The 23,426-nt window shown below is 38.5% G+C and overlaps 1 protein-coding gene across 1 annotated transcript in view; it reads right to left on the reverse strand.

The window, feature by feature from the left end:
- Positions 1-992: 992 nt before the first annotated feature.
- The window catches only part of LOC140241562 (ATP-binding cassette sub-family C member 9-like), a 36,610-nt gene continuing 14,176 nt past the window's right edge, over positions 993-23,426 (reverse strand). The window contains 19 exon segments of the mRNA XM_072321301.1: positions 993-1,556; positions 2,217-2,279; positions 2,878-3,011; positions 4,088-4,191; positions 6,959-7,067; positions 7,731-7,809; positions 8,521-8,651; positions 9,815-9,926; positions 10,915-11,034; positions 13,948-14,050; positions 14,544-14,636; positions 14,941-15,098; positions 15,607-15,676; positions 16,968-17,137; positions 18,088-18,314; positions 19,592-19,799; positions 20,428-20,565; positions 21,988-22,153; positions 22,935-23,033. Of these exon segments, the coding sequence (XP_072177402.1) occupies positions 1,419-1,556; positions 2,217-2,279; positions 2,878-3,011; positions 4,088-4,191; positions 6,959-7,067; positions 7,731-7,809; positions 8,521-8,651; positions 9,815-9,926; positions 10,915-11,034; positions 13,948-14,050; positions 14,544-14,636; positions 14,941-15,098; positions 15,607-15,676; positions 16,968-17,137; positions 18,088-18,314; positions 19,592-19,799; positions 20,428-20,565; positions 21,988-22,153; positions 22,935-23,033 (2,422 nt within the window). The 3' untranslated portion in view covers positions 993-1,418.

Raw genomic sequence — 23,426 nt, forward strand, 5'->3', positions numbered from 1 at the left:
TCTCTGGTTGAACCCACTGATTTAAAGTAAAAAATAACGGTACCCTATCACTGTCAGGCAATGTCTCCACAGTGGAATAGAATGTTCATGTGTTGTCACCTTTGTCAGTAAAGCTGTAGTGTGGATACCAATACCTGCTTGATAAAATATTTCCTATTCTCTATATGCAGGCATACAATGTCTGACAAATAATAATAGTAATAATAATAATAATTTTAAAAAAATGTACCTCCAACAAACTTTTTTTGTCACTCTGTTTTGCCTTACTAAAATACACTTATACTTTCTGAGCAATCTAACATATTGGAGGTTGTTACTTTCTCCTAAATGATCCTAAAAATTCTATCACAGATGTGACCTTGTATGAAAGAAATGGAGTTACACAAACTAGATACAGATGATAAAAAACAAAACACAAATGATCAGAAAAAATGTCACATAAAACATGGTCCATTTGAATGCATTTAGCCTACCCTTTTGTGTTTTATGAGTACACAACTAAAGCCTAACACTATACAGACATAAAAACAGAGTAAAAATCATATATTCTTTCACATTAATATGATCCAAGCATAACTAGACAAACATATATAATAATCCTAATCAAATCACACTATCAATGTCAAATTATTGTATAGTGAATCAAAGTCTAATGGGTATTTTCTGATACCTGTAATCACAATTTCAGCACAGTTATCAAGTTATTCCAACTGTTTCCATAGTAACAATAATCTTTCCAGTTATTCACTGGACCACTGTCCTGTGTTCTTGGTGCACATAAAGGAATCGGAAAACAATCTGCATACCGGTATGTTATTCTAATGGTCTCTTTATGTATACATGTAGCAATCTATTCTCCTTTCCTTGAAGTGTTTAATGTGAAAAGAGCAGAGTATCACACTGTATTATGAATACAACATGAAGATGGATAGAGTATCACATTCCTGCTAATCAAAATCACTTGCCATCATAGGATAAACCTTATACTGTTCACGGAACAGTCTGAATTTTGGCACACCTACAGGACAAACTGAGTGTAAAATAAGCAAAAAAGACTCATTTCAAATCACGACTTTGATTGGAATCTTGCGATAAAGATGTGAACAGTGTCAAAAAACTATTGCAAATCAATCCACGCATCATAACCTGTATCAGATACATTCACACAAGGCATACACTATAGCACATTAATGATTTGATGCTTTTAACAAAAATAAGATTGTCATCTTTAAAAATATATGGTTTCATTTCTTGAAAAAACAAAATGCACATTCCCACTCTAAAGATATTTCAATTTTCTGAAACAATCTGGAATGGCAGAGGAACCATTTCCTCTTCTTCATTACTGATGTTCACATGATGATAATGAATGACCAGGAACACCAATGTTAAGGATCGAGGGGGTGGAATTGCCCCCCTCACTTGTTGTTGGCCACCAGCGAGGCAAAGATGCCATTCTCCTTGGCCAGAAGGGCCTCCGGTGTTCCGTATTCCGCCACCTTGCCTTCGTTCAGGACCAGGATGCGATCTGCGTCCATAATAGTTGACACACGGTGCTGCAGGTAAGAGGAGTAGACAGTCATTTATATGACATTGGCTGTGTGGGGCTATGTAGGGCTGAGGTGGGGTGGAAGGGGGGGGGGGGGGTGGGGTACCAAGGTATGTCGTCAATATGTAGCCAGGAATAGCGATGTACTCATCAAGGGGTGAGTATGTTCCTACAGTTCAACATTAAACATGCACAGAATTTATCTTGTTGTATTTTGTTTTGCTTTGTTTGTATTACGATTTCTGCAAGTCTTATTTGGTTTTTTTTTTCTGTTTGTTTTTTGTTTCTTGTTTTTTGTTTTAATATTACTTAGGTGAGTGGGTTATCTCTTACCCTATTAAAAAGGAATCATGAATTTTGACATACTTAGTACATATTAGAATATCTAGAAGATTTATCACCATACATTCACAAACACACACACACACACACACACACAAAGACAACTTAATACTAGCAAATAATCATGAAACTGACTATACAGGTTCTGCATATTCCAACAGAATTCATGGTTTTTCTCAGCACAGTCCTTAACATCGGTTGATCAAACACATCAGGTGTGCACACTCAGGTGACACTCGGAGTCATAGTGAATGAGGAAAGTGCTTGTGACATAATATGATTTTGTATTGTGCTAGATTAACAAGAAACCATGAAGTGAACTCACGGCTATCGTCAGTACTGTCCTATCCTGGAACGCTGTAGCCACGACCTCCTGGAGAATGCGATCCTGAAGTCGAAGAAAAGAGGAAAATATTGCCAAGTGCTGTGTAGCCACATTCTTTTTCCAAGACATAACCTCAACAGAAGATCAGAATTTATTTGAAAAGTCCCTTATTCAATCACCATGCACTGCAAGCTGTATGTGTGATGAATGGAATGACACTTTCAATGCGCTTGTGGCATGTAGCAAATTTGTTGCTTAGATTTAGGCATGGTTGTCACTTCAGCAAAATATGCCAAGTTGGCTAGTTGGCAAGCCATCAACTGCGTTCGGTGTGCGAACATGGTAAAAAAGATTCTTCAAATGAATAATAATCAGCAAAGATTACCTTTTGGAGTAACATTTGGGACACAATGGAATCAGTTATGTGCTACATACCTATTCCTTTATCAATGATGATAGGCAAAATTGTGTCAACAAAATTCAACATTTGGCCTGAAGGGGTTTGCTCCTATAGTCATAACCTTGTTTTCCACTAGGAACCCTAGTTCCATCAAATGATCTCATTTCATATACTCACACAATTTGAAGCTGGTCCCTGCACAAATTTACATTGAGCACAACTTGATGACAAAACAATTACTGATGCAGAATTTGCACTCACCGTTTCAAAGTCAATAGATGCTGTTGCTTCATCCATGACGAGAATTTTTGTCTTTCTCAGGAATGCTCGTCCCAGGCAAAACAATTGCCGCTGCCCCACACTGAAATTCTCCCCACCCTCAGAGACCTCAGAATCTATTCACACAGACAAAGAAGTAACAGACATGGGAGGAAAGAACATATGAACACAGAAATCATACGTTATTCTCAACTTGTCAAGAACAAAGAAATGCTCTCATCATGCCAACTTATCTTTCCACTGGAATATTCCTACTCAAATTATTTTGAGTCTCTGAGAAATCACTCATACTGGCAGAACATCAATGCTTTCCTGATCGTATTGTATGAGACATGCACTATGCCTGCCAGTGTACAACCTTGTAGCTTCTTAACACTCCTGACAGCCACGTGTGGCAAATTTTTAAACATGAGGAACCATCACTGCACAGATCTTTCATTTTACATTGGGCTGGATGCTCCCTTGATTGTGAACAGTTTCTGGTACACCATAAACGTTGAAAAGTCCTGTACATGACTATCTGTGCAAGCGATTGCCGATCAGTTATAATGAGACCTCATGTACAGAATGTCAGTAGTCCCTGCAGACTTCACAATGACAAAAAAAAAAAAAAAAAAAAAAATGTCAGTGTCTTGCCATAAGCTCTACAGGGTACCACTAAATCACTCACAACGCCTACATTAATCAAAAGGTGAACAAGGTGATGGTTTTCATCACTGTGTATTAAATTTCATTACTGATAGTAACCAACAAATTTAGACATCATGCTCAGTGAAAAGCCCTGGTATGTTACACAGCTGTTACGTAGCAAATGGTAAAATTGGAATTAAAAAGAATACAAAGCAAAGCTTATAAACCATGACTGAAAGCCACGACTCCTAGAATTACTCTTATAAGATGGAGCACATGTTAAACACTCCTGAAGGACATTCAAAGTGACATTTCCATTGAATGACCTTACAGTACCCTTTAACATGTGTCACCGACAATTTAATGCAAGATTCTGATTGGCTGAGAGATGACTCTCATTTCCCTCTACATTGTATGTTTTCCTTTCCTTTTTGTTGTTTATTTCATTCCTTCTGAAGCCTGCTGTCAATCACCATCTTTCACTCAGTAGGTTTGCAGATCAGAAACAGCAACTTTATGGTAAATTCATAACTGATATAAAGCTTCGGACTGTTGAACTCACCTAAACCCTTTTCCAGATCAGAGACAACAGCCTTTAGCTGAGCAATCTCCAATGCCTGCCATATCTCCTCATCACTTCTCTCTCCAAGAGGGTCCAAATTAAATCTGTCCAGAGACGTGGAAACAAAAGCAGAGGAAAAAGACTCATAGCACTTCCCATAGACACCTGCCCAAGTATACTCAGGACTCGTCCTCAATGGGTGTAAGCACAGACAGAAAGCATGTCAATAGTGTGTCAAACTGATACAAAGAATCAAGTGAGTTAACCCTATTCTAACTGGGCTATTTGAGACCAAGTTTTTACTGGAGGGGGGGGGGGGGGGTCAATTTGACCCCCCCTTCAGATCTCAGCCGCCGATCATGCGATCGCCGCAAAATTTTGCCTGAACATAGAGCCGGATGTCAACTACAAGATTACTTGGTCATACAATAGAAAAATGTTGATTTCATATTTTTTAATAAATTAATTATGCAAATTAACGCACGAAATTATATTTTCACCTATAACTCCATCAAAACGACTGAAGGATTATTAGATTTTTATGTCAGAGTTCCTCAAGACACATCAAACAATTTTCTTGTAAAAAAAATAACACAATCAAAATCATTTTCTTTTGTTTTTTTATTGTTTTGTTAATTTCTTATGTATTGTATTGTTTTTTCGATCTTTTGTTTTCTATTGTTTTTAGCCAAAATTTGTTGGAGGCACTTTTTCAAGCTTATTTCATTTTTTTTCATTTCATTTTATTGTTTCTGTATGGCACAATATAATCAACTCTGATCACTTTCAGAAATAAACATATGATTCACAATAATTCATGGCTGATTTTGCACATGACAGGTAATCAGATCTTAGTGACAAAGAGCGAAGACATAATGATAATAAACAAAAAGTCAAGGTACCATACAGGAGGATCCCCAGTAAGCCGAGCTTGATATTGGGGCCTCATACACAGATAAATGAATAAACAGTTTCAACCAGCTGTCGGTTTACTTAAATACAACAAGACAAACTAGTTTTACACAACAAAAACAGTTACACAACAAAACATACACGGACATGTACGCAGGTGATGCTAAGAAAGAAAAACAAAGAAGAAGGGGACAGCGATAATGAAAGATGATGAGAAAGAACAGGAGAGAGAGAGAGAGAAATAGAAAGACTCCTCGTTCACTGTACAATAACACACTGTGCAAATACAACACTATTGCAGGTGCATACACCCTGTTGCCAGGTAACGGCTGGGTGTAGCAACGTACGGACCAGTTACATCAGTGTATATAAAAATAGAGAAACATTCCATGACATGCCTGCAACAGAAGGCAGGGTACAACATAGAATGAAGATGCTTCAAGTAACAAAAGAAATTCATGTTCTGGATATGTTAATTAAGTCACTGATATTTAGCAACAAGCATATGTTTAACACATCTTTTAAAGGAACCAATCGTGCGAATTGCACGGGACTGAGATGGTCAAGAATTCCATACGTCTGGGCCAGTGTGCCAGATTGATTTTTTAGCTAAACAAGTTCTGGGATTTATAAGATGAATATTGGAGGCATTTCTTGTAGGGTAGGAGTGGATTTGTTTATTGAGTTGGAAAATATTCATGAAATAAGAAGGTAAACACTGAATGTTGTAGCGAAACATGAAGGTAGCAGTCTGTAAAAAATTAATGTCATCAATTTTCAGAATTTTATGCTTTTGAAATATTGGGTCTGTGTGAGCTCTATAATCAGTCCCAGCACAAATACGCATGGCTTTCTTTTGGAGCAAAAATATTAAATTTGTACTACTGTATGAAGTTGCCCAGACAATGTTGCAATAATTTATATATGGCAAAACGAGTGAGTTATACAATACAAAGAGTTTCTACCGGAAGAAAATACCGTAATTTACGTAGAACACCAATATTGCGTGCAATAGGATTTGATATGTGTCTGACATGATCAGACCAATTTAAATATTCATTAATAACAACACCCAAAAATTTCATACATGATTTTTGTTCAATTGCAATATCATCTATGAGTAACACATTATTTTCTGGATCATGATTTGTTCTTCTATAACCTTTAAAATGAATAAAACTCGTTTTCGACAAGTTGAGAGATAATCTATATTAGCATTGATTCATTTCAATGGTTAAAAGTTAAAATAATCTAATTTATATCAATTAAACAAAAAAACACAGTTTGCATTGAAATTGCACACGAAATCATGAATTCGAGCGGTTTTTGGGTTGACATGCATATATGCAAAACATTGCATAACTTCGGAACGGTGTACCCGGACGTCGCAAATTTGGTCTCAAAATATGCGGGAGACTTCAATGAAAAAAGTCATGAAACGACGCGGCAAAATCTTTGCGCGTTGCGGAATCGTGGCGCGAAACGTCGAGGGGTGGGTCAATTTGACCCCCCCAGTTAGAATAGGGTTAAGGTTCAGTTTGGATTAAATTATGAGATAAACATTCAACTCTGTGTCTGTAATGCTGTAACATTACGAAGGGAACAACATGAATGAATAGCACTTAATGAATACTACTTCTCTATGCCAAGAACAGTTAGCTTCTGAAAATGTAAAAAAAAAAAAAAAAAAAAAAAGCGAGATGTTAAATAATTAATATGCCTTTCCAAGGATGTTTATAAGAAATATGAGTCTGATAATGGTAAGAATTATTTCTAGAAACAGTAAACAGTCACTTTTCAACCTTCAATAAATCTCAGGCATACTTGCTTTGAAGAAGAACATGCACTTTCTTGGTCCACATACATACATGTCTAGACAAGCCATCAAAAGTACCCTCACCCCCTTCCCTCCATTAATTAGCGAGGTCAATGACTACTGGGAATCAAAGCAAGGCTAACCTAATGGTCCCAGTGAAGAGAACAGGGTCCTGGGGAATGATGGCCAGTCGTTTCCTCAGCTCCTTCAGGGGAAGCATTCCAATATTGATGCCATCAATCAAGATGTTACCTGGGAACAAAAGGAAACATTCAAAGGCATTCACAGGTCATATTACTTTCTGTACCCATGGTCAAACCAAAAATCCAACAAATGCCATCTGAAAATACTGCATATATTTATACAAACGGTAAAAGTAGATATTTTCAAGCAATTTTTCGCGCTCAATTGGGTAAGATGAATTTCGCATGTTTTTGCTTCCGCAGAATCAGGACATTCAATTACTAGAACTAATATGGCATACAAAAACATTTGCCTGCTTTAAGTTTCTCGCTAGCTCCTGATCACGCGAAATGCATAAACATTTCCTCACCACAAAAATGTCCACATTTACAGTATATCAACACATATATGTATGTACCGGTATGTACACAAACATGCATGTATAATACTGGGTATGTATGATGAACGATAGGTAACGGGGGTAACGGATGTTCCTTTCATAGTAGCAACTTTATTTCTACACCTCTGATGGTGTATGATTGGAGATATTGAACAAAATATGACAACATTACAGTTGAATGAAGTTGTACTCACCATCCATTTTTTTTTTTTTTTAAGTTTTTCTTCTGAAAGCAGGATACAATTTTCTTTAATTTTCTTTTAATGTTATTCTGTTTAGATTGTTGTTTACTATTACATAAGAAAACAGAAACAAACCATCCAGTGACTCACCTTCAAACATGTCGATGATTCTAAACAGAGTGAGGGTGAGTGATGACTTTCCACTGCCCGTCCTACCACAGATGCCGATCTGAGTTGCAAATTTTCACATAGATTTACTGTTATTCAAGCTTCAAATCATGAGTACAAATTTAGCTACAATTACACCATGATGCTTTTCTACGACTCACAATCACCATATAATTGCACCCAGCTTCCCTTGTCACGGCTTAAGAGAAGGGCAGAGTTCAAGCTACTTGACCATCGACATAAATCAATATAATACTTCAATGTTCATGCATATGAAAGACTTGTGAATTGATAACATAATCACCTACACTTACATCATAAGACTAGACAATATTTTATAATCAATGAAACACAAGCAACCTGTATTGCTTGGCTTGTTGTGTAGACATTCATGGAGATTTATTTCAGACTTTCTTTTAGACTGGTGGGATATACATTGGAATATAACTCACATTTCTGGGACAGCGTCTGACTGTCATCATTGTTTTCCAACAAACAAACAAACAAACAAACAAATCATACCTTTGAAGAGTTTTTTTTTTCCCTGTCAATTTCAATAAAACATTTTTCCTGTTTGTTTCACTTTACACTTCTCTCTCACTTCTTATCAAAGTCTTCTGGAATATGAGCTGGAAATTCCCTTAAATATTTGCTTGCAGTTTTGTTTGTTTGTTTGTTTACTTGTTTATTTGTCTTTACTACTGTCCAAAATCTGAACAGAAGACATTGATATTTATAAAGCATTCTGGTTTGTCTGACTTAACACACCCACCTTCTGACCAGCCTTAAAGTGGACAGACACTTTAGAAAGGACCGCATCCAAGTCTTTGGCATATCGGGCAGAGACGTTCTCGTAGATGATGTGGCCGTCTTCTGGCCAATTTCCCCTTGGTATCACAGAACCTAGTAGTGTCATAAGCAGATAAACAAAAATAATCACAGAGGCCATGTTGAGCTTTGAAAATGAATTCCAGATAGGCAAATCATGTTGCAGGAAAATGACATCACTTAAAGTTACAAGGTCAAGGCTAGTGGTTATCACTACTTGATAATCTAGAGGGGAAGAAAGGGACAGTGAGAGACAGAAAGGCAGGAGAGTTTACAGTCATTACCTGGTGTATCACATACAAACATGTACAAATGTACATCATCGACAAATTATTGACATGTCATCAACCCGAGCACTTTATGGTAAATACATAGTGTAGCACCAGCAAAAAAACTTCCATTTCTTTCAAAAACACTACCAAGTAGTTTCCTCTTGAAATCACTCATACCCTTAATGAAAATCAAATAAATACAGAAAGTAGAATTCACACAAGAGTCTAGCTACATTGTAAGTATAGACTGATTCTGTGACGCGCTATGTGTATTTTTGGCATGGGCAGCGCCATTACTGCGGTGTCTCAGCCGACCTCCCTCCCCTCTCCCCCACCCCCTTCCGCGCGCGGAATGAAAAACTGATGCATGGTTGTTTTAGCCAATGGGCGTCTCGTACTGAGTGCGCGAATGCTTGCTTAGTGCGCAAACCTTTGTTACAAGTGCGCGATAAACATGTTGCCTGGGGGGTGGGGGAGAGGAGGGGGGGTCGGCTAAGACACCTCGAAATGAGCTCATGGCTGCGCCCAGTGCCACAAATTGTCTGCTGCCCTCAACGAACCCGAATCGGTCTATACTGAGATGTTGGAAGAGGAAACATACGTACATAGACACTAATGGGTGATAAACCTTGTGGACCATACACATTTGTCTACAAGATCAGAAAGGGCTACTGTACTTTAAATTCTGTTTTAAAACACCTGAAACCACCCAAAATCATAGAGTAGTACAAGACTCATCATCATCTTCCAAGGTACTTTTTTGAAAAACAGTAAAATCATTTTGCACCCTTGATGGTCAATAGCTAAAATTAGGTACCGACAATTACCCCGACATGAACCTTCACGACCACTGCCAATAAGTTATATCATAATATCAATAAAATCCAAGCAAAACTTCCGATGCTGTTTACATGTCAAACAAGGTTGAGGTCGAGAGCAACAGCACCCAAAGCTCATATGACTTACCGTCATATTCTTCCATATCCACCTCAGAATAGTAGTTGGTCCTCTCCACAGCATTCATGGCCATCTCCAGGTCTGCTGCACTTCGTATCACCCAGTTCAAGATGCTGGCAATCTGCGAGGGAGAAGGTGACAAGAAGGAAGGGGCAAATTTAAACAAATATCCCAATATTAATTATAATTCCTATCAATCATTGCTGCAGATTTGTGCCAATTTCATGAATTTACTCAGTGCTATTAATCATAATCTCTTTCAACTTTACGATTTGCAGTAATAGCTAATTTAATGACGCCAAGATGATCACAAATTTCTGCAGTTAAATTCCCCTGGGGAAGTGAAGGGTTAACAGACTCCAAGCTGGCAGGCTGAACATATTTTACTCCATATTCTAAGGTCTTGATTTATCCATACATGGAAATGTATTAATTTCCTTTTGCTTTACATGGTTTTCTGCTCTGCCATATAATCCAGCACAATATCTTGGTACATCCTTCTTTCTGCCTTTAGCAGCTGTTTATAGTCAACTGATTGTAATAATTGGAGTCAAATCTCTAAGCATTGCTATCAATAATACACAAAGAACAGAGCAAAACTGACAAAGGCATGACAGTGTTGAACATACACGTCACAAGAAATGAAGAAATACGTCCTTATGCACAACTAAATATAATGTTTAACTTGGTATTGCAATTTGGCTTTGAAAAACAAAAAATGCTGTAATGTAACAAACTGGAATCACACAGACATAATCTTAAGATTATCCAGATAACAATTGACGAGTTTGATGACTGATGCATTAAAAAAACAAGAGAAAACAATGGTGCCATTTCTTAAAGGAGGCCTTTGTCATGAAAAACATATCAATATCAACCACAGATACTATATAGAGGTCTTAAATACTGGATTCTGATTGGATGAAACAACTTCACTCGGTTTTTCATGATTTTACGTCAAAGTTGCAAGGATCTTTATGAAAAATGATTCCGTCACAAAGTTTTGGCTGAGGGAAAACTCCACTTCCCATAAAGTTGCAGTTACCTGGATATGATGGAATTACAATGTATGGGTTGTGAACAACTCAAGAGGTCCATTTGGAACTCACCGACATGGCATATGTAATAGCAAGACCCACAAGACTGGGACCAAAGTTCTCTGGGTCAGCAGCTGCTGCAGCAAGGCTGGATATACCAGAGATGAACACAACCAAAGCTCCTATCGTGTCCTGTTGCAAATAACAGCATTTAGGCATACATGAAAAAACTAGATATATCGCTACGGCGACTGATATGCCTCCGCCATAATGCATGGTTCTCCTTAATAGGTCTATAGTACAATGTCTTGACAATGTGTGATGACAGTTTCAAACAATTGGCAAAATATTAAAATGACAGGTTTGACACAAATGTGCTGAATGTTCACTTTCCTAGAACTAGGTTCAATTGGATGAATGATTAAAATGTCAGAGTGCAGGTATTCGGGGAACTGATGATTTTTACTTGACTTTTGACCCTTTTATAAGTTTATGCATTGAGTAATTTTTCAAGGTATTGAGAAAAAGTATAATTTCAGTATCAAATGGGAAAATAGCATTATCTAAACCTGGCCTTTGACCTTTGACCTCACAGTTCCAAAGAGAATCACTGTTAGGTTGAACATGCATAAATATTTAAGTTTCATGATGATACCTTGAGTTACTTTTGAGATATGGAGGAAAAAGTGCAATTCAGCACTTTCACTTACCTTTGACCTTTTGGCAAGAAACTTCCCACAGAATATATATTGGGTAATACATGTATACATCAAGTTAAAAAAAAAAAAAAAAAACTTCATTCATTGCATAAATATAAGGAAAGTAGTGATGTTTTGAGGAGTTGACCTTGACCTTTGACCCCTGACCTTTGACCCATGACCCCCAACTTCCCTAGATAATCACTGCCCATTGGTACAAGCATATATACTAAGTTCAATGAAGATACCTTGAACCATTTGCGAGATATGGAGAAAAAAAAAACATGAAATTTCAATTTTTTTTCCACAAAATAACCTGTGACCTTTGACCTTTGACCCTGTGACCCTAAAATCCACACAAAGTATTATCCCCCAAGGATATACCCTCATACCAAGTTTGATGTAAAACCACCACACGGTTCTTGAGATATCGACAAAAACAAAACGGGACGGACGGACGTACGGACGGACGTACGGACGGACGTACGGACGGACGTACGGACGTATGGACGGACGGACGCTACGACGGACGGACGGACGGACGGACGGACGGACGACCCGAAAACATAATACCTCCGGCCACTTCGTTGCGGAGGCATAAAAAAAGATTGTTAAATAAGAAATTAATGTTTACAGACGTGGTTTCATTGACACAAATAATGGTACATGCTATGGAAACTTTGCACTGTTTGTAACTGTACACTACAAGCTAAAACGATCATGTATCTTTGACATAAAAGCTTTTTGCTACATACAAAGGATCAGTCAACCCCTACTGTGCTTTTTCCATTGATTGGCAGGCATGCTGGAGTGCCTTCACCCACTGGCACTCATGTCTGGAAACTAATTACCAATGAATAGAGATTAGCTAATCACCCCTGCATCACCAAATACTTCCTTAATAGACTTGTGCACATTGTTACACCCGGGTAAGTTTGCTAATCTGCAACATTTGGATGGATTACTGAATGCTGGTTACTAAGCTTGAAAGATTAAGCTAATTGCCCATGCACATAAAGGATGTTCAGATCATTACCTCTACTGTTAGATAATGATGCCTCTTAGCCTGTTGAAGCCTTAGTCATCAGTATAGTCGGGTAGATGTCTTAAGGCGTTTTCACATTAGCCCGATGTTTCGAAATAGCGTGCTATTTTCTGACTTGGGAAATTAACCCGATAACGAAAAAGCGCGCTATTTGATAATGTGAACACAAATTAGCGCGCTACTATTGTATCGCGTTGATCGAGAAAATTTCTTGAGTCCAACTCGGGGAAATTTCTGAAATAGCGGGATAGTAGCGCGCTATTTGATAATGTGAAAACGACTCAAGAAATTAGCGCGATGCATCTCATCATGCCTAGCGTGTGTGACCCGATCGATCGAGGCAAACTGCACACAAATCATGAGGAATTTTTGAGAGGGCACACACATTACTGATGCTGTTTGCACATACTCAGCTGTCGAATTAGCTATTTTAACATTTTTAACTTTAATTCGGGCTACCCCCTCTTCGGGCTGATGTGAATAAGAAATGAAATAGCGCTCTAATTCGCAATCGCGGAAAATATTTCGAGCTTGGATTTTGATCGGGCTGATGTGAGAATGCCTAATGAGAACTAAGCATTACAGCAAAATCAGCTATTCTTGAATGGGTTCCATCATGACATAATGCCCATACAATATCAGCAAGGACACAAGATCATAGGCATGGCATAATTTTAGGACTTTGAAGTGTCATGAGACAAGCTAAACATCAAAAGCAACAGCAGTAAAATATCATCATTGTGCAGTGCTTTTCTTTACACTGACATGTCTTTCCTCATTATGACAAGGAACGGAAATAGTTCTCATTTGATATTCAATTACTTCACTTTTTTGTGGGGATGGGGTGTGGAGTGATGGGGATGCTTTAAAGCTCTATAGTTTGATGTTACTGCTCTTCCTAATAACCAGGGTAAGGTACCACATAAAGAGCCACCAAAAGAGTCAAGGATGTATTCAATCCATTACATTAGTTGGAGTTCTTTGAGATCCATTTTCTGGTGTTCATTACAAAATCTACAAAATTGGTACACAAATACTTACGCACCATTATCATGATATGGCATCCCCATCACATACTCTCTAGTAATTATTACACTAAAAATAGAAACTTCCCAAAAAATGATTTCAGTGACCTTTGCTGGTTAATAACTTATTGGATATGAGTTATTTTTTAACACATTTTTGATATCTAAAGAAAAAAAAATGTTTTTACCTAGTGAATTTCCACACTGCAAAACACTTCACATTTACGGTAAAAATACACATGGTTTGGTACATGATAACATCCCACATGACATGAATCTCCAAGCACTACTGCATTACAATGCCATTGAAACAGGTAGTGTACAGTTTATCACTCACCAGTCTAACTCCTAGCCATCTATTGCCTGTCTGCAAGTAAATGAATGCTGTGTTGTTGGTCTCTATCTTGTTGAGAATCTTCATCTGGAACCGATTGTTGAGGCTGAGGAAGCAAAAATTTTGTTGAAGAAACACAAACAGAATAAGTTTATTAGACAGTGTACCATGTGTACCACACAGGGTGTACTTAAGAACATGTCAATTGAAGACTCTAGAAAGTGGTGTGGTGTATATATATCCAAATCTGCTTCAGTTTACCATTTTCCACAGTCCTAGTGGCTTTTGTGCTTTGACCTGATGTACTCACTATCCATGAAATAAAAGTTAATGTAAACATCCATTTCATCACATGCAACCATGAATTTAAAACAAAATTATGTTAGTTCTGTATGCTATCATTATTTCTAGATAACTGAGCTCTAACTTTTTATACAATTAATTAGTTGACCAGAATTGCAAGAACTGAATACAAGCACAAAATACTGTCTGAAATATTCAGTTTAAATGCTGTTTGAACCTATAAATGTTCATGTGTTGCTGGGGCAATACGTTTTATCCCAGCAATGCCAAGACAAGAAAAGATACACTGCTCTTACCCATAAGCTCTAATAGTTGAGAGACCTCCCAGGGTCTCGGAGAAGTAGGCAAATATCGGCGAACGACTGATGCTTTCCAGTCTCTGAAGCTCTCTGGAATAGTGAAAAAAAAAAAAAATCCATGCATTTCAAGGTTTACTTGTTTGAAATACAAACTGTAAAGAAGTCATAGAATTTCATATCAAATACAAGTGTTCTTCAAATCCTTTGAGAATATGCCGTTTGTTAACTGACAAGGCTCGCAACGTGAAAAGAATTTCTTGGGACCCCCTGATAAAAGAAAAGAACTGAAAATAAAAACAGATTCTGCAACAGAGATTCTGAGTCATTTGATGATGCAAAGTCATGACAAGAGTGATGAGGACCACAAAACCAAGAGTAGTGATTGTAAACTCACCGAGAGGTTGTGATAAAGAGCTTCATGAGAAGAATGTAGAAGATTGTCACAGGCGCTATGGCAACCACAAAATACCAGGAGACAATGGCGTTGACGATGATGCCCGAGATTGCAGCGAAGGTGAACCTCAGACCCTGTGCTATGAGCTGACCCATACGCTGCTCAATAGAAGAATGACAGGAGACAGTACTTACACATCACAAGCTGAAATAAACTTTGTATCTCCATGTAAATATAAACACCTTGTCTCCAATGCACAAACACACGCACATACACAAACAAGTAAAAAATAAATAACAATTTTGCAGTTTGAACAAGAAATAAAATGAAACTGAATGGGCCTATTCATGTCATGCCAATCAATATTTTCTTTTTCTCTTTCACATACAGGTTAAACGTAGCATTTTAAAGAGGTACATAGCTCAAACATTGTTTGTTTGATGAGTTGATTGCCGAACTAAATTCATAATCCTTGGCTTTCAAAACATGACCAGATACAGGTCTTAAATATATGCCATTATTCATCATTATGAAAGAAAACGTGGCTGAAATCTGAATGGCCCTACATTTACGCCTTAAAGGCATTTACATATTAGAGATGTGTCATGCAAACTTGGTGAGTACGCAGGCAAGAGATAACAAAGGTAGCAAGAGCACATCACTGACCTGGTCCAAGACTTGAACATCAGATGCAAATCTATTCAAGACTCGTCCAATGGGTGTGATGTCAAAGAACCTGGTGCCAGAAAATAATGCAGGCAGTACGTGAAGGCAGGCATTCTCTCACGGTATCTACATGCCGACATGCTAATACGTATGTCAACTTATTTACGATTACACTGTACATACTGTTAGGTCAATACACACAATAGTTTGGGGGAGAAAAGCAGAGTTTGTTTCAAGGAAAATGTGATGTGACTGGGAGAACATGGGTGTCAGCAACAATCGAGAAGAAGGAGAAGACGAAGATGAAGGAAGAAGACAGAGAAGAAGATAAAAAAAATGTCCTGTGCCACTGACATGCCTCTCTCTTCACATTTCAAGATCACAACATAAGACAAACTCATTACAAACACACAGGGTTGCAGAACAGCTACGACTAAAACAGGCTTTTAGCAGGCAGAATAAGTGCTCACAGAAGCATTCCTCATACCTTGCGAAATACCAGCACATAGCATTGCTTCACAGATATTAAGAACCTGCCTAATGCGCCAGACACTTTGATTGTGTGTTCCAGACAAAAAAACTGATTCAACATACTTGTAGAATGACATGAAACTGAATGTAGAGAATGATTCATCCGTGGGGTTTGAAAAGCTCTTCATGGACAGGGAAAAACCATTTGAAATAGCATTTTCAAACTCTCGGGTTAGAACATTTACTTATTTTGACAACAAAAGGCATCATCTGTCATATCATATGGTTCAATCACAGGACTTTGAGAATCGAGCATAATCTTAACTTGAATGTCCCGTGGAAGCCATTTCCACTGCATTATTGACAAGTCCACAGCTACTGTATAAGCTGTCATTTTTGCTTACAGATATTTTTGCGAATGGGGAGGTCACGGACATTGTTGCGAAATGTTGTTTTCACAATTTGACACCCAGGCTTATCGTAAAGTGAACTATTAGCCTAGCGTATGGCAACATTTTCGCATGTTGTTAAATCTGAGGTCCAGCAGTGATTTGTGAAATTTACAAAGATTAAATCCTCCTAAAAACAAACAGCTTATACCGCAGCTGACTATGCCCAACTTTAAAAAGCTTCATCGTCTTTATACCTCGTGCTCATGGTGCACATTCGACCGCATGCACTAGTCTTATTATGTCCTCCTTGCTTTGTCTGCCTCTTGTTCTAAATAGATACAAAACCCACCCCCACCCCCCCCCCCCCGAAAAAAAAAGGTCTGCCCACATGGAAAACACCATTATCACATGGTAATGTCTATTCAATAGTTGACAGGTGTTTGACTTGATTAACCCATATGAAATAATGATATATTTGTAACATCACGCTCTTATCACCTTAGCGGAGCATGGATAATCCTCTCCAGCATGAGTTTATGCATGGTGCGTGAAGCATAGAGTGCTCCAATGAGCATCACAGTGGTCCAGATCAGGCCCAGGATGATGTTAGCCAGACTCAGGCCGGCGTAGCCGCCAAGGTACTCGTCCACAATCTCCTAGGCCTCTTCCTGCATGATAAACATGGATTTCATGAAGGTGATAGATGTAAATGTTCCACATTCACATGATCCACTACGAAACTGTGATGCGTAAAGATCACATGAGGTTAGACCATAGCAACTCAGGGATTACCACTTGGTTAGAGAAAAAAAAAATCATGGTGCTGCAGTACTCCATACTGTCAAAATCATGACCACGATAAACATGGGACATGGGAACCACTATCAGCACAACACGAGACTTGCGATTGAGGTAAAAGTACTGAGCTAATAGAAAACAAGAGACCAAGGGGTTTGGCGCTCACCTGAGTATTGCATTCTCGCAGACTATTACTTATAACAAACACAGCAAATTCGAGGGTGGTCTTTTAGGGAGGCATGGTGTCAATTTCCATATTCTGTCATACTGACGATTTGTCAAGTTTAAAGAAAATTTGACCATGCACTTTCAAAAAAGAAGATCAAAATGTGAAAAATGGCTTCCAATTTGGTCCTAATCAATGGGGTCACCCCTCAATGAGCCACTAACAAATTTGAAAGTAAACTCAACAACATATCTATTGAGAGCATTTCTGGTTTTACAGACTCTCTTTTTCAAGATTCTCTCATTTGGGCTCTTTTGGGACCCCTTACGAGGTCCCCTTCGGGGGTCGGGTGGGTAGGATGGAGGATGGTGCCTATTCAGGAAAATTTATATTTCATAACCATGGCAATAATGCCTGCCAAATTTGTTGAAAACTCATCGAGTTTTCAAAAAAAGCTGAAAATTTCAAAACTTTACGCACAACACTTGACAGATGGTAGTTGCTGAACAATGAATGATCAAAATGGCTCACAGAGCCGTTAGTTCAGGTGAACTACAGAAGTATATGAGGGAGCGACCAACTTAGAGGAAGACTTGGTTCACATTTGGCCACAGCCATCATGATGATTTCTGATTGATGATGGAAGACTCCCACCTTGGTGATGTTGGTCTTGTTGGCGCCAGCATCAGACCAGGCAGAGAGCCAGAAGTTGGTGGCTGCTTGGGCTGCACACTGTGCCAATGCCAAAATGACGACGAAGAAGAAGACGAAGGGACTGAAGACTTTGAAGTAGTACCAGTAGTACTTGAAGGAGACAGAGCCAGTGATTCGCTCTTCCTTCTCTATGATCTTTCCACCTCCATCCTTTCCCTTTTCTGCCTCTGTACGGAAACATCACATAACAAATTTTTGTCAAAAAAAAACCATTGCTTTGGTTCAGATTATATTTTGGCCTCCTCGTGAATAAATTCATCATTACTTTATCTACGTTTACACACTGTTCTTGACAATCATTTGGTAGAATCTAGAACTACAGCATCCCTTAACATGCTACCACCTTGAGCATCTTTGCAAACAAAATGTGTTCTCAAAGACTGAAATAAGTATTGATAAACCAATCTTGAAGGCACTGTTGATAACAGTGTTTCTGGTTTGAAAAAAAATAAAAAATTACAAGCTGTAAAGTCCTGGAAGCGACCACAGTCTCTGATATGGGGTATGAAATATAAATCGATGAAAATATTATGGTTTATACTACAGTTGTGCTCTTGAGCACTCAAAGCAAACCGAACCTGAACTGAAGTGTACTATATCGTATCATGCCAGATTGAGAGCTTATTGCTGTGTAGTAGAAAAAGCATACATCATGAGTTATTTTCAACTCGGGTCAGAGGGGTCACAGGTTTTGTAGCAGTGGGGTCATTCCCAACTGCTACAAATACTGCTAAATACAGGCATCCCTAGCAAAGGTAATCACATCTTTGTACTGTAATGAAGTGTGATACCTGCACTCTTCTCATGTCAACAATGTCTGGTACTCTACGTTTTTGGACCGCTTTTACGCTTTTGGAGCACTTCAGGTTGTTGTCTACTTTTGGCACAGTAAAGTCCACTTTGGGAGCTTCTGAGTGCTTCTCTGGCACAGGCATGGTGCAATACAGTACGCTTTATTTAAGAGAGCACTCAAGCATACCTAAACTGTCAGATGCTTTAATAATAGAAGATCTGTGAGAGACTGGATTTGCTCTACTCAATATATCTCTCAGACAGTAAGATAATATAATATTGAATGGCAATGAATAAAATACCAACAAATACTGGCCCAAATTCCCTAGTATTCCATGAAATAAAGCCATCTATTGTAATTGTTATTGTCTACATTAAATCATCTACAGAAGGCATACACAGCTGTGAAAAGAACTAAGTGGACTCTCCACTAAGTTGTTCATGTACACGTGTACAAAGCAAGCATACACGCATTTGTCCAACAGACGAGACAAAATATGGTGTATTATTGCACATTTTTTTCTGATTCAAACTCTTGAATTTGTCATACAAATGCAACTCTCACATGTCCTCCTCATCAAGTCAAAGTTTATAGGGGGAGACAAGAACGACAAACGTACACCGACATTTTCCGAAAATAACGTCAATGTACCTTTCAGCTTGACGACATCGGTCTGCGACACCTGCCTGACCAGCTTCTTGCGTTCGTGGGCAGTTTTTGTCTCGTCCTCGGACTCTGGCTCGGACTCAGTGATCTCCTTCACTGTAACATCCCACAGCTCCATCAGCTCTGGGTCCTTTTCCCCGATCTCCTTCATGGTCCCCTTGTGACCGATCAGACCATCCTTCATGTAGATAACCTACCGTGGTAGCCAGGGAGACACACACATTTGACAAATTGATGAGGAGAATGAAGAAGGCTTTACAGTTAATGAATGTAAAGTCATCAATGAAAAGCATTATATAGTAGCACCTTGATCATCATCATGACAGTTTTCTCAGAGTTCACAAGCATTTGAAACAAATTTCTGGCTCGAGGAACTGAAAACTAGCTCCTTTTTCTCCCCATTTTCCTTCCAAAATGCATGCCATTTTCCCTGGTCTCTTGTCATCATCATTACAAGTTAAGTTCATATCAAAATCATTTTTATACAGTACTGTATATTCATTTCCAGCATTTTGTATCTCAGCTTTGCTGCTGTCTTGTCATCTGCTCTATGATCGTATCATCACACAACATCGGTTACTGTAAATGTGTATATTTTGACACTCTGCCAGGTAAGATGAATTTCACGTTTTTAATTCAGTGCAAAAGAGACATTAATTTGTGGAACTTCTCACAAGCAGGAGAATTTGCGTGCTTTTAATTTCACGCTTGTTTCTGGTCGTGCAAAATTATGAAAATTTCCTCATTTACAGTATTTAGCTTTCATCATTCTTCTCCATCAATGACAGCACTTCCACCTCTGCATCTCACATCCTGCTCACCTGGTCAGCGTGCTCCAGGTACTGCACCTGGTGGGTGACCAGGACAACCGTCCGCTGGTTGCCGATGAGGAACTCCATGATGCCACGGTTGAACATGTCGCTACCAACATGGACGTCCAGGGCAGAAAGGGGGTCATCCTGCATGAACGGAATTGGGGCAGGGATTTCTCAACAAAAGATGCGTGATGTCCAGAGATGTCCAACAGGAATATGTGATGTCCAGAGCATGACCTCTCTGCTTCCTGCCGGCTAGAATTCCAGCTAGTGATTGTCTCACCCATGGACAAAGCACTACTCCATCTACACCCTAACCAGTGCCTGTCCCTCAGTCATTGTCTGGTCTATCGCAATGAAATACTGTTTAAATGACTAACAATGACTGTGATATCAATTTGAAAATTGACTTCTCCTCTCAACACTCCAGCAATTTAGATGTGTCCTTACATTTTTTTTTTTCTGTCTGACACATTACATACATGAATACACACCAGAATGTTACAGAATGCATCATACACCTCATTTATAGATGGATCCTTGATTCTGTTTGATCAAAACTGCGGGCTTAAATATAGCAGAGAACAGCTTTTAGATCCTTCAGATTGGCCTAAAAATGTCCTAATATGTTACTTTAATATGCCTGAATGGAAGGGTATGGACTCTTTGTGCAGGACTCAACATCAACACTGGTCTTGCAAGACTTCAGCATGGCATAAATTCTGCCCTCCGTCCTTCAGTTGCAGAGCTTGTGATGCACACAGCACATTATGAACAACAAAGTATAATGTGATGTGTTTAGAAGACAAATCATTCTTTAAACCTTTGAAAGACCTATTCCCCCCCCCCCCCCATTTTTGTTGCAATGCTTGGAAATTGAAAGGCTTTAAAGGGATCGTATAGTTTTGGTTGAGACCTAATTTCAGGTTTCTAACATTTTTTGGTGAGATAATGAGGAACCTCTTATGAAATATGAAAGAGCATGTAATTCTATGAAGAATTCAACATTTATTTGATATGAAAATTGGTTCTGAAATGGCTGAGATATCAAAAAAAGAGCAATTCTAATTCTAATAAAGTGTGGGACCCACACTTTATTACGATCGCTTTGTTTTACTTTGTATTTGGATGTTCCAGTCATTCCAAACCCGATTTTCATCAAATAAACTTTGAATTCCTCTTAAAGTGGTACGCTCTGTACTATATCAGAAGTGTTTTCTTGGTATCTCGCAAAAAGTTAAAAGCCCAATTCTCATCTCCAACAATACTGTACCATCCTTTCAACTATCCAAGGACGCGTTCTACATTAAATTTTATGGATGTTCCACCACATTTGAAGTGGCAGAGAAATATATGGCATATATGAATGTATTTATATATCCCTTCCCAATCAATGACACCATCAATATACTACATGGCTTGAAATGACAGGTTACTGTGGAAGTGTGACAGCAACGGAACAGATGTACAGAACCATTTTTATGAGAGAGAGGGAGAGAGAGGAAGAGCAAGAGGGAGAAAGAAAAGGGAGATATAGAGAGATAACATAGATTGAGAGATACTGACCAGTATGACAATGTTGTTGAAACTGTACATGGCTCGGGCCACACTGACCCTCTGCTTCTGGCCTCCACTGAGGTTAATGCCCTTCTCACCAATCTCCGTCTCATCGCCAGCTGGAAGGATGTCAATATCTGGCTGCAAGCAGCATGCCTTGATCACCCTCTCATACCTGATGGGTGGAGACATTCACAAATAACTAATGAGCACAAACAAATTAAAGTAAACAAACACACATACGATATATACCCGCACCTCCATCCCCCACCCAAATACATGCATAATATGCAGAGTAATGAAAGGGAGCAGCACTACAGTGACTTCTATCATGTGCATAAACCAGGACATTCACACCTTTTACCACATTTTCTGTAACTTTGCTCAAAGGAAAATTATCTCCACCACATCAGCATTAAAAGCAATTAAATCTTTCATGACCTTCTGCCAAACACTGTGGTAGCAACAGGTTAAGAATGAAGTCTCCTACCTATCTGTGTGACTCTCATGGGGAAAGAGGTAAAGAACAGCGAGAAGGTCCTTAAACTAGATTCTGAGTCTTAGATATACCTTCAAAGGAAAGGCAGGGTTATCTCTTGCTTTCTGCAGTATTCATTACATCACTTTTTTTTGACAATCATCAAAATCTTGATAAAAATGTCTAAATGTGACAATGGTATATACAATATAACTTGTATGGCAAAAATTTGCAGAATCCTCTACACGGCCGATTGCTCGTTACTTCAAGGACGCATAGGCGTTGGATACCCATATACTTCTTGCACGAGTACTTTTAATATGGCATCAAAATGATTACACCAACAACATCAGTCAACTAAACAATGACATAAATAACACTCCTTCATTCTATTGTAAATATTTTTCTAATAATTCTGAACATGGTGGAAATAAGGTGAGAAAAAAAAAAGACATCAAGGAAGTAATTCATGACTCACCTGTCTGGTATGAACTGATTGCCAAAGAGGATATTTTCTTTCAGGGTTGCATTGATCAGCCACGCCTTCTGAGCTGCATAGGCTATAGTACTCAAATCCCTGAGGAGGAATATGATAGTACGCAAGCAAACATTCCAATAATAATCACATGAAGAGAGTTAAATATGCTCAAAATAGCTAAATCAAAATAGAACAACTTATACTTCTTGATGCCACACCCACACAATGCCATGTTCAAAACAGATTGAAATATTGTTTCGATGACATTTTACACTTGAGCATCGCTGGCAGGAATGAAAACTGGTGATGCACCCTACATTTGTGACCGTGCATCACAAAACAAACAAAAAGTCGCAGCCCTTCATTTTACGTGAGGACTCAAAAAAGGTGAAATGGGTCAACCGAGTCAATGTTGAGTTTTTCATATTTTCTGAAAGAGCTATCCTTCTTCTACATTATTCTTTAGTTTGGGATCATAACATGAATGGGAAA

This window comes from Diadema setosum, chromosome 2 (genome assembly GCF_964275005.1).
Source record: "Diadema setosum chromosome 2, eeDiaSeto1, whole genome shotgun sequence".
Lineage (NCBI taxonomy): Eukaryota > Metazoa > Echinodermata > Echinoidea > Diadematoida > Diadematidae > Diadema > Diadema setosum.